This window comes from Nicotiana tomentosiformis, chromosome 9, assembly GCF_000390325.3.
Source record: "Nicotiana tomentosiformis chromosome 9, ASM39032v3, whole genome shotgun sequence".
Classification (NCBI taxonomy): domain Eukaryota; kingdom Viridiplantae; phylum Streptophyta; class Magnoliopsida; order Solanales; family Solanaceae; genus Nicotiana; species Nicotiana tomentosiformis.
The window spans coordinates 96,315,165-96,327,650 of NC_090820.1; the positions used below are offsets into that span (position 1 = coordinate 96,315,165).

General features: G+C 39.2%; 1 protein-coding gene across 1 annotated transcript; it reads left to right on the plus strand.

Annotated features, from left to right (window-relative positions):
* The first annotated feature begins 780 nt into the window (after positions 1 to 780).
* Positions 781 to 11,539, plus strand: LOC104089790 (2-methylpropanoate--CoA ligase CCL4-like). The gene is made up of 3 exons (XM_009594764.4): positions 781 to 1,889; positions 2,911 to 3,280; positions 10,520 to 11,539. The coding sequence occupies exons 1-3, from the start codon at positions 858 to 860 to the stop codon at positions 10,966 to 10,968; spliced, it is 1,851 nt and encodes a 616-aa protein (XP_009593059.1). The 5' UTR covers positions 781 to 857; the 3' UTR covers positions 10,969 to 11,539.
* Positions 11,540 to 12,486: the final 947 nt, after the last annotated feature.

Below are 12,486 nucleotides of genomic sequence, written 5' to 3' on the forward strand. Positions count from 1 at the left end.
AATAAGAATATTGTTTCGCTAAGAATTTAGATACGTGAAGCCTACCCAAGTACCCATGTCACGCTTGAGCTCCCTTAATAATAAGGACAAAATGAGATAATTTCTTTAACTGCAAAAGTATGAATGCACCAAAAGTCTAATGATGGTAAAATTGAATAATTTTGAACAGTATATGTGCAAATTTAGATTTTTTCCCTAAGTAATAAATAAATACAATTATAAAATATTTGACGTTTAGAATAAATAAACAGTTATTACTTTTTCGAAATTAATCCTTACTGGCTCTATTAGTGAAGTGTTTACTAAATGAGATAATTAAAATAGATAAAGGTGTGTCAGATAAAATTTTTATGATTAAAATTACTACTCCTTCCGTTTTGACTGGGCACGAATTTAAGAAAAAATAAATATTTTTGGAATTTGTGGTTCTAAACAAATCAAAAAGAGGTTCAGAGTATTTGTATAGTTATAAAAGCTTCTCATTAAGGGTAAAATTGGAAGTTTAAGCTAAATTATTTTCAAATTTAGAAAGAAGTCATTCTTTTTGGAACGTACCAAAAAGGAAATAGATTCACATAAAGTGAAACGGATGAAGTATAAAATATCAGGGGTGTGCAGAAATCCAAAGATATAATTGGACCGGATAATAACTACAAATTAAAGGTGGTACGTTCAGCATTTAATCTTGTTCTATCTTTCTTGTCAAGTTCTACTATATCTCAAGTGGCCATTTTTTTTTTTGGGTATATATAAGTGGCCAACTTCTGCTATATATAGCACCATATATATCGTTGCTGAAACTTCATATATAACCCATAGAAAGAAAGAAAAAAAAAGAGAGAAAAACACACCACATTATGGTTATATTAAGGCCAAGCACAACACAAAATCCATGTCTTAATGCTTGTGAATTGGTTTCCTTTGGCATATATTCCAAACCATTGGAAATTCCACTTCTTAAATCAAGAAATGGTATTGAAGTAAAGAAATTAACAAAAAGTTCAATCCGATCTTCACTAGCCTTGAATCCTGTCAGTCCAGAAATTTTCCGAGAAAATGGAAGCGCGACCAAGAAAAAAGCAAAGGGACTTGCAAATTCATGTCCTTTTTCACCTTTAGATTTCTTGGAAAGAGCTTCTATTGTATATGGAAATTGCACATCAATTGTGTACAATGACATAACTTACACATGGTCTGAGACTTATACTCGGTGCTTAAAATTAGCATCTTCCATTTCATCACTTGGTATTAAAAAAGGCGACGTTGTTTCCGTCTTAGCTCCTAATATTCCAGCCATGTACGAACTTCAATTTGCTGTACCAATGTCCGGAGCAATCCTCAACAACATAAATTTCCGACTTGATCCACGTACGTTATCTGCTTTGCTTCAACATAGTGAAGCAAAACTTATATTCGTGGATTTTCAAGCAACTTCTTTAGTCGTGGAAGCACTTTCTATGTTTCCACCTAATGTACAAATTCCAAAACTAGTCCTTATTGAAGATGATGATCAGAACAGTAAAAGCTCCTCATTTTTCGATAATAAGTTTCTTAACAGCTACGAGAACATGATTAAAGAAGGCGATTTGAGTTTCAAATTGATTACACCAGATAGTGAGTGGGAACCAATAGTACTGAATTACACTTCTGGTACAACTTATGCACCAAAAGGTGTACTTCATAGCCATAGAAGTGCATTTACAATGGCTATTATGGGATTAATTGATTGGTGTGTTCCGAAACAACCCGTGTATTTGTGGACATTGCCAATTTTTCATGCTAATGGTTGGGGATTTTGCTGGGGAATGGCTGCTGTTGGTGGAACTAATGTATGTCTTCGTCGAGGTCATGATGCTTCTTCAATATATGAAGCTATTCACCAACATAAGGTAACGTTGTCTCATCTAAAAGTTTATGTTGTGGTAGGAAAAACACGCTTTTAGTTATTTAATTATATCTAAAAGTTTATGTTGTGTGAGAAAAAACACGATTTACTTAATTATGTCTTTAACATGTCTTTTCACTGAATGTCTGGTTCTTTTTTCTTATGGATGAATCACACATATAAAAATTCATTTTGATTATTGGTAGAGGTGAGACCCGAACTCAAAATCCCTACCCGGTATTGAGAAATATCTACAAGCTTAAATTGTTCAAGAGAATACAATACGTCTTCCTATCATGTTAGCCAAAAATAGTTCCAGAATACCTGTCATTTTAGAAAATAATAAAGAATTAATGATTATTAATGATCATTAATAGAGTTAGCATTTATTGGAAGGTCAATGTAGTAAAGATCAATGAAGAGATATAGGTAAAGTAGTCAAATAACTTCTAGAGATTGTTTGGTTTGTGATCAAACCACAATTATAATTCCAAAATTACAATACTTAAATTAAATAATGACAAAATTATTTAGTGGGTTGCTTTTATTGATAGAGTTTTGATGGACTAAAAATTGAATATTCTGGATATAATATTTTACATGTGTTTGGTTTTACGCTACATAAATTTGGATCTTTATTTTCAATTTTAATTATCTTGACGTTCTTTAAGGACTTTAGAAGAAGCTTTTGGAGGAGGACATCTTTGTCATTGAAATCTTTGTCATTTTGTTGTTTTATATTGGGATTAGTGATCCCGAAACTGTTATTACATATTGAGTGTTGTATGAAAATAATAGCACAATTATATTATAAATAATCTCGAAACTACTAATTCGGAATCAAAAACTCTATTAAACGTATAAAATAATTTTGCATTTTATATGGGATTTATTATATCCTTTCAACAAAACGACGATTATTAATGTTTTGTTAAAGAGTGGGTGAAAAGTTAACATGACAACTTTATATGATTAGATAGAGTATTAATCACTAGTGCTCTCTTTAATTCTGTCTGTCGCAACAGGTAACACACATGTGCGGTGCACCAGTAGTACTAAATATGCTATCTACCTATCCAAAAAAGCAACCCCTTGATTCTCCTGTTCACATATACACCGCCGGAGCGCCACCGCCGCCCGCCGTCCTCGACAGAACGGAATCTTTAGGCTTTGTAATAAGCCATGGTTATGGATTGACAGAAACAGGAGGACCTGCAGTTACATGTGCATGGAAACAAGAATGGAATCATTTGCCACAGTCCGAAAGAGCACAGCTTAAATCAAGACAAGGTGTGAGAATGGTAGGATTTACAGAGGTTGATGTAGTCGACTTTGAAACTGGAATTAGCATAGAGAGAAATGGCATAGCAATCGGAGAAATCGTCTTGAGAGGAGGTATTGTTCCAATTTAAGGACTTGCACATATATATTATTCTTTTCCTTCTCAATTTATATGATTAGCTACGGATTTTAAGAAAGAAAAATATTTTTAAAATTTATGGTCTAAATCAAACCTTAAATATATATGATTGTAGTTCATCTCATAGTAACGGATTCAGGATTTTATGTCATGGGTGCTCGTCGAAAAAAAATAAAAAAGAAGAGAAAAATTGAGTTTAACTGTGGGTGCTCATTCAATATTTATCTAAATATTTTTATAATTGTCTATGCAAATTTGCCAAATATGGTCAAAGTTAATACGGATCTTTACGCAAATAGCCGGCCATATTAATTATTTACTTATTCTAGCCATATACATAGATTATACATTAATTATACATAATTATACACATACAATACATAAATTATGCATATATTATACCTCCATCGACTATTTTTAGTTTAAGTTATTGGGTGAGAAGGTATTTGGGTTAATTCTTCAAGTTAATAGGTGCTTAATGTCACGGAACCGTTTTTCTGAAGGTTCGGCGAGGGCAGCAAAGTAAGCCTGACTGCTACCTAGCTTCAGCCCTTAGACAATAATTAGCACAATCGTGCTAAAGCGATGGCAATCACACGAAACAAGCAAGAAAGCTTTGAAATAAAGAGACTCGAATTTGGGAGGCAAGTGCCAATTTTCTGTTGTGTTTATTCAATATCTGATGCCTTACAAAGAATGAAAACAAAGCCTATTTATAGAACTAAAATGGCTATACAAAGGGTTGGTTGGCTGTCTAAAACAGCTTGGTGCATTCCAGCCTGGAAAGGTGCCTGGATTCCTGGATGAAAAGCTGCCTGGATTCCTTAATGGGAAGTTGCCTGGATTCCTGCATGAAAACCTGGAAAGGCAGACTTTGTGGGATATGATGTCAGCCATGACCTTCTGATGGCAGTCTGGGAGTTGAGCTCGGACAAGGCTCGCTATCGCTGGTTTTGCTGAAAATTAATAGGTGCGATGGCGGGGCGGTGCACGCTCCCCCACCTGAAATGGCGACGACCCCGGCGCCACACAACTGAAGATAATCGTGGACTTGTTCCTTGAACTGCCACAAGTCTTCAAACTTCTCCCATGATGCCTCCTCTAACGAAGTTCCTTTCCAATGAACAAGGAACTGCGCGCTTGAATTGCCCCATCCTTTTCCACGGACCAACTGATGGTCTATGATGGCCTCCAACTGCTTGTCTGTTGCTGGCGGAGTAGCAAAGATCTGGCTTCGACTGGTCTGCGCCCGATCCTTGTCTTCTATGTCTTCGAAATATGGTTTAAGTTGGCTAGCATGGAAGACTGGATAGATTTTCAGATGACGCGGCATGTCCAGTCGATATGATATTATCCCCACTTTGGCAACAATTTCGAACGGACCCTCATATCGACAAATCAAACTATGATGTACGCCTCGCAGTGATTTGAACTGCCGTGGATTTAGTTTCACCATGACCCTGTCTCCAATCCGGTAATTGACTGGACGACGTTTCCGATCTGCAAATTTCTTCATTTTACGCGCAGCCTTGTCAAGATATGACCTGGCTAGATCGGCTTGTTCCTCCCAAAACTTGGCCATGTGAAAAGCCCCCGGATTCTTCAATCCGACGTTGGCGGGCAATGACTGAGGAGTGTTGGGCTGTTGCCCAGTTGCAAGCTCGAAGGGACTCTTCCCAGTCGCCTCGCTGCGTTGCAAGTTGTAAGAGAATTGAGCTATGTCCAGTAGCTTAGCCCAGTCTCTCTGATTGGCGCTGACATAATGCCTCAGATAGCATTCAAGCAAGGCATTAATCCTTTCCGTTTGCCCATCTGTCTGTGGATGGAAACTTGTTGAGAAGTGCAATTGAGTTCCCAACAAGCTAAACAATTCTCTCCAGAATGCGCCTGTGAAACGAGGGTCTCGATCGCTTACAATGTGCTTAGGCACACCCCAATATTTCACGATGTCCCTCAAAAATATACGTGCTGCCTCCTTAGCTTTGCAACCGGCAGTGGTGGCCGAGAATGTTGCATACTTGGTGAACCTGTCGACAACCACCATAATGGTGCCGAATCCCTCCGAATTTGGCAAACACGTGATGAAGTCCATGGTTATGCTGTCCCATGGCTTCGCCGCAACTGGCAGCGGCTCAAGTAATCCCCCTGGAAGCTTGGATTCCACCTTGTCTTGCTGGCAAACTAGACAAGTGCGTACATATACCTCGATGTCGTCCCGCATCCGAGGCCAATAATAAGAAGACTCGATCAGGGCCATTGTGCGTTTTTGCCCTGGATGACCTGCCCAGGCAGAGTCATGGCCTTCCTTCAGAAGAGTACGCCGGAGATTTGCCCATTTGGGCACGTAAATCCTCTTGCCAGAGGTATACAAGAGACCATCTTCCTCCCAAAAGCGCTGAGTTTTGCCCTGACTGGCCAAAGCAAAAAGTTGTTTAGCTACGGGATCGAGTTGCATACCTTCTTTGATGGTCTGGATGATGCCACTGCTTGCTGAGCTAACCATGTTTGCCAATATTGTCTTGCGACTTAAAGCATCGGCTACTACGTTAGCTTTTCCTGGCTTGTATTCCAGGGTGTAGTCGAATTCTGCCAAGAAATCTTGCCAACGAGCTTGCTTGGCAGATAGCTTCTTCTGCGTCTGGAAGTAGCTTGTTGCAACGTTGTCAGTCTTGACAGCAAAATGTGCTCCCAGCAAATAATGACGCCAAGTCCTTAAGCAGTGAACTACAGCAGTCATTTCCTTCTCTTGGACAGTGTAACGCCTTTCAGCGTCATTCAGCTTTCGACTCTCAAAAGCTATATGATGGCCATCTTGCATCAGCACGCCTCCTATAGCAAAGTCAGACGCATCAGTCTGGACTTCAAATACCTTCGAGAAATCAGGCAGGGCCAATACGGGTTCCTTGGTGATTGCTGCCTTGAGTTTCTCGAATGCCTTCTGGCATATGTCGCTCCATTCCCACTCTCTGTCTTTCTTCAGCAAGTCAGTGAGGGGAGATGCAATAGCCGAGTAACCAAAGATGAATCTCCGATAATAGTTGGCTAAGCCAAGAAAGGACCGAAGTTCCGGCACCTTTGTTGGAGCTTCCCAGTCGTGGATAGCTTCCACCTTGTCCCTATCCATCCGAATTTCCCCGTGGCTGATTGTATGCCCAAGGAATTGTACTACGGGCTGTGCAAAGCTGCATTTCTCCCGCTTGACGCACAGATCATTTTCCCTTAGTACCTGGAATACCTTGCGGAGATGTTCTGCATGGTCCTCCATGTCGTTGCTGTAAACCACGATATCATCTAGATAGATGACAACGAACTGATCCAAGAAGGGATGGAATAGTTTGTTCATCAAAGTGCAGAAGGTTGCTGGAGCATTTGTTAAACCGAATGGCATTACCAACCATTCAAAAGCCCCATATCGTGTAACACAGGTTGTCTTGGGCTCGTCTCCATCAGCAATCCGCACTTGGTAATAACCTTTCCTCAGATCCATCTTGGTGAACACCTTTGCCTGCCCCAAACGATCAAATAAATCAGCAATAAGAGGGATAGGGTACTTATTCTTTACCGTGACCTTGTTAAGGGCCCTGTAATCAATACATAACCGCATGGTACCCTCCTTCTTCTTCTGAAATAAGACAGGAGCTCCGTAAGGTGCTTTGGATGGTCGTATGTGGCCAGCTTCTAGCAACTCCTTGAGTTGCTTCCTCAATTCCTCCAGTTCTGGGGGCGCCATGCGATAAGGCGACATGGCAGGTGGCTTTGCCCCTGGAACCAGCTCGATCTGATGATCAACTTCCCTCCGTGGTGGCAAATGTTTGGGAAGTTCCTCCGGCATCACGTCCTTATTATCTTCAAAGACTTGCTCAATACGGGGAGGCAATGCTACTGCCTCAAGGGAATGCTCAACGATTCCCGTCAAGGTTGCAAGAAATGTTGGTTCTCCTTTCTTGAAGCCTTTCACAAGTTGCATCGCTGATAGATGCACTCCGGTTTGTGGTACCCGAACAAGGGGCACAATACATGAACCTCTAGGGTCGCTTATGTGAAGCTGGTTGATACGTGGTGCAATAAGTGCGTTGACCTCGTACCAAAAGTCCAATCCTAGAATGATGTCAAAGACATCCATGGGAGCAACAGTGAAGTCTGTCAATCCCTGCCAGTCTCCTAAAGCAATCTGTACGTTAGGAGCAAAGCCATGAACGGTAGTGGGAAGGGCATTGACAGTCTTCATCATCGTGTCGCTGGATATGAAAGCAAGTCCAAGCTCCCTAGCTCGTTCTTTCATCACGAAGTTATGAGTCGCACCTGTATCCACCATGATGCGTACGTCTTTGCCATTCAACTTGGCATCGACGAATAAAGATTCACGTGGCCTCATACGAGGCGGTTGGGCAGCAATAGCGGCAATGGTCATATGGTTTATCAAGGCCATATGATTGAACAAGCCTACGGCCTTGTTCTTCTCTAGTCCTGCACCATCAGCTGGTGCTCTTCGCTCCTCCGGTTGCCTACCAATAGGCGCAGCAGTTTGTCCTTGCTGCTGGTGTGCTGCGACGATTGCTCCTAACTTGTTTAGAGTAGGGCAATCTCGAGCAGAATGAGAATGGTTACCGCAAAGATAACAAACATCTCGCTGAGCAGCCTTTGGTGCTCCTTTCCTCTTATCATCGTAGTCCTTGCGATAATTAAAAGAGTGATTGCGGTTACCTCGATTATCATTGCTCCGATTGGGAATGAATCTGCCTTTGCCTCGATTGGTGTCCGCCTTTGGAGCAGCAGCAGCTTGGCTCCGATTGTTGTTTCCCTTAGACGCTCCGGTCCGGAAATCTGCTAATGACTCGGCTACTACAATAGCCTCATCGACGTCGTCGATCTGTCGCCTTTGTAATTCTTGTTTGGCCCAATTCTGCAAGCCATCCAAGAAATGGAACAATAGATCCTCACTTGTTAAGTTGGGGATCTGAAGGGTGAGCTTTGTAAACTCCTTTACGTACTCACGGATGGAGGATGTTTGCCTAAGCTCTCTCAACTGTCGGCGAGCTTCGTGCACAACATTTTGAGGATAAAACTGCCGTTTTAGCTCCTCTTTGAACTGCTTCCAGGTATCAATGAAGCACGTCCCTTTCTCCATATCTGCCTTCTTTCTGCGCCACCAAAGTATGGCGGTTTCAGATAAATACATGGCTGCCGTTCGGATTTTGGCAGCATCGCTGGTAATGCTTACATGTTCGAAATAAGCATCCAGCTGCCACAAGAAGTTTTCCACGTCTTGAGCGCTTCTTTCACCTCGAAATTCTTTGGGTTTGGGAGCCTCGATACGTGCTTCTCGGACAGTGATGGGACCTCGCCCAGTGGTTCCTTCTGTCTCCTCTAGGCGTTGTCTTAAAGCTTTAACTTCTGCCTGTAAGGAAGACAAAGCCTCAGTGAGCTTGAGTTCAAGGTTGTTTAGCCCGTCATCTTGCTCCTGAATGTTCCCTCTGACTTCTTGAAGTCCATCAAGGGCAACTGACTCAAGTGAACAAATATTGATTTCTGCAGCGGAAATACGACGATGTGCGGCCTCTAGACCCTTCTCTATCATACCAACTCTCTCGTCTAGAGATATAGCTTGAGAAGTTTCGGGTGCAGTATAGGGCAGCAACTCACTTTTAGGTGGAGATGCATCCCTGGCCCTACTTTTGTCGCGCTTTCGACCCATGCCTCTTTGTGGTTCTGGGTTCTCTTCAATGTGGGTTTCTTCAACGTTACGGTGTGAGTTCTTAGCCATGCAAGAACCTAGGCTCTGATACCACTTGTCACGGAACCGTTTTTCTGAAGGTTCGGCGAGGGCAGCAAAGTAAGCCTGACTGCTACCTAGCTTCAGCCCTTAGACAATAATTAGCACAATCGTGCTAAAGCGATGGCAATCACACGAAACAAGCAAGAAAGCTTTGAAATAAAGAGACTCGAATTTGGGAGGCAAGTGCCAATTTTCTGTTGTGTTTATTCAATATCTGATGCCTTACAAAGAATGAAAACAAAGCCTATTTATAGAACTAAAATGGCTATACAAAGGGTTGGTTGGCTGTCTAAAACAGCTTGGTGCATTCCAGCCTGGAAAGGTGCCTGGATTCCTGGATGAAAAGCTGCCTGGATTCCTTAATGGGAAGTTGCCTGGATTCCTGCATGAAAACCTGGAAAGGCAGACTTTGTGGGATATGATGTCAGCCATGACCTTCTGATGGCAGTCTGGGAGTTGAGCTCGGACAAGGCTCGCTATCGCTGGTTTTGCTGAAAATTAATAGGTGCGATGGCGGGGCGGTGCATTAAGCACCCATAGCTGGCCATTCTTTTACGCCCGGGAATGAAGCATTATTCAAAGACAGTAGGCAAGAATGTGGATCCGCCTTTGTTAACGGTAAAGAAAATTTTTAAGGGGAAGAAATAATGTCACATGAATTGGGATGAAGGAATTATTTGTCATTATAACTGTTTGGTCCAAATTAAGAGTGAATTTAATAAGAATGTTTAGTTAAAGCTTATAAGTTGGTCAAATTGGTCTATAAACACCTTCTGCCTTATTTAGGTTTGGTATATATCCAAAGAGCTTATAAACACTTTCACTTTTAATCAAGACTTTTACTATTTTATCTTTAATATTTTTTCTAATTCTCTAAATGGGCGTTTGGACATAAAAATTGTAAAATTCCAAAATACGGGGAAATTGTTTTCATTGAAAATGGTATTTGAAATTTAAAGTTGTGTTTGGACATGAATATAATTTTTGGTTATTTTTGAAGTTTTGTGAGTGCTTTGAGTGAAAATTTTGAAAAATAGTTTTTTTGAGTTTTTCAAATTTTCGAAAATTTCCAAAATACATTTTCAAAGTGAAAATTAGAAATTTTATGAACAAACGCTGATTTCGAAAAAAAGTGAAATGTTTTTGAAAAAAGGAGAAAAAATTCTTATATCCAAATGTGCTCTAAGTATCTTTCCTAAAAAAACACCTAAATTATCTCCATCATATTCGTGGGTCCTCTTATTTACAAAGATATTTTTAAATTTATAATTTTTTTATAAGGAATTTAAGGGTACTTTAGTTCTTTTAATAAAAAAACAGATTATTAGCACTTTTCTATCAAATATATCAACTGTTCATTACCAATTTAATCCGTTCTCTCAAATCAGATACGCTTCTACTTCTAATTTATTTTCCTGATGATAATCATCTACAACAGGAAGTGTAATGCTTGGGTACCTTAAAGACCCTGAAGGAACATCAAAATGCATGAAAAATGATGGATGGTTTTACACAGGAGATGTTGGAGTAATGCACTCAGATGGTTACTTAGAAGTAAAAGACAGATTAAAAGATGTGATAATTTGTGGTGGGGAAAATATAAGCAGTGTAGAAGTGGAGTCAATTTTGTATAAACATTCAGCAGTAAATGAAGCTGCAGTAGTAGCAAGACCAGACAATTATTGGGGTGAAACACCTTGTGCTTTTATTAGTTTGAAAACTGATGCAGAAAAGATGACAGAGAAGGAACTAAGAGATTTTTGTAAAGAGAATTTGCCACTTTATATGGTGCCAAGAACTGTGGTAATTGAAGATGAGCTTCCAAAGACAGCAACTGGGAAGATTCAGAAATATTTACTTAGGGAGAAAGCCAGGTCGTTGGCGTAATGGACTTACCAGGTGCGAATCCAGATTAGTCGAATCAGCTGGTTTTCAAGATTGGATAGTTAAGAAAAGTATAGTATGAGTTTCAGTTCAATGTTGCTAAGAATTTAAGTTTTAATACTGGAAATGTGTGATTTAAATATATTAATATGATAATATCAAGAAACATTGGGGGAGAAGTTAGAATAAGCACAAAATGCTACCAAATGATTTCTCCAAATACGATCTTGGTTTGAATTTACCAATATTATTTTCAGTTCAAATGTCGCTAAGAATTAAAGATTTTCAATTAGTATTTCTCTGAAATCATATAAATGTGATAGAAAAACTTAAATTTTTGGTGACGTTTGAACTGAAGGTCACATTGATAAATGCAAAGCTTGGTCGCGTTGTGAGAAAAATCAGTTGGTAGCATTTTTTCTTATTATAACCTTTCCATCCAATGGTATAGTATAAATCGACATGATGTAAGAATCAAGAATATTTGTAGTTTTACTAGTAGAAGTCTAAAGTAATGAGCTGCGTAATCATATATTTTAATGTATGTTTATAATAATTTCTATTTTGTGGAGTACTATTTTTGTAAATTTACGAATTAGTAAAATTTAAAAATTCTTGAGGCTTATTTACAACATGTCCCCTCATCCTAGGTACAACGTTGGATAGTCATTTCTGTCTTTTAAAATACTAATGAACATAAAAGACAAACTAATATTGTTGCAAATATAGATAACTAATTCACACTCATATTTACTTCAAAAGTTCAAACCACATGAATTTTACTATAGTTAAGTTATCAAGTAAAGTGTGAAAATATATTAATTATTGTTTGATCTCTTTTATCTCTGTCTGTATGGTTCGTCGTCACCAGTTGACCCTCTTAATGAAGATCGTTCTGGTAGAGGAGGCTCACTATTACTACGAAAATTTAATCATGGTTAAGTGATAGTGTAGCTACTGCTTTTATCTGTACGACTGATTTTCTGTCTATGAAACTCGAAAGATAAAAGCAATTCCAATGGTCCAAAACCAAGAATAGACAAAAACGCTAGGTAATTTTTATAATTTATTTAATCCATTGGTAATTACTCGGTATCTATACTAGTTGGGAAATAACATATATCCTTTAAAATTGGTATAAGTGAGCTCACACTGGACATGCACCACGGTTATTTAAAAAATGAATTTAAAATTGAAGAATTAACCCAAATAGTCGTCCACTCTACCATTTAAACTAAAAATAGCCGATGAATGTATAATATATGCATAATTTATGTATTACATGTGTATAATCTATGTGTATAGCTAGAAAACGTAAACAATTAATATAGCCGGCTATTTGTGTATAGATCCCTTTAAAATTCCTCGAGGCTTGCTAGACTTCTTTACCTTTAATGGGTCTCTCCCTATCAAATCCATTGGGCCTTATCCTGACCTGAACCTCATTCGAATTCTACATTGTTTGATCCAAACTAATCGAAAGACCAAATAGGGAAAGGCCTGCAATTAATGAATTCGTAA

Coding starts and splice junctions, on each gene's coding strand:
- LOC104089790 (XM_009594764.4), top strand. CDS start 858: ATGGTTATATTAAGGCCAAGCACAACACAAAATCCATGTCTTAATGCT. Junction 1,890..2,910: donor AAGCTATTCACCAACATAAG/GTAACGTTGTCT, acceptor CTGTCGCAACAG/GTAACACACATGTGCGGTGC. Junction 3,281..10,519: donor AGAAATCGTCTTGAGAGGAG/GTATTGTTCCAA, acceptor CATCTACAACAG/GAAGTGTAATGCTTGGGTAC.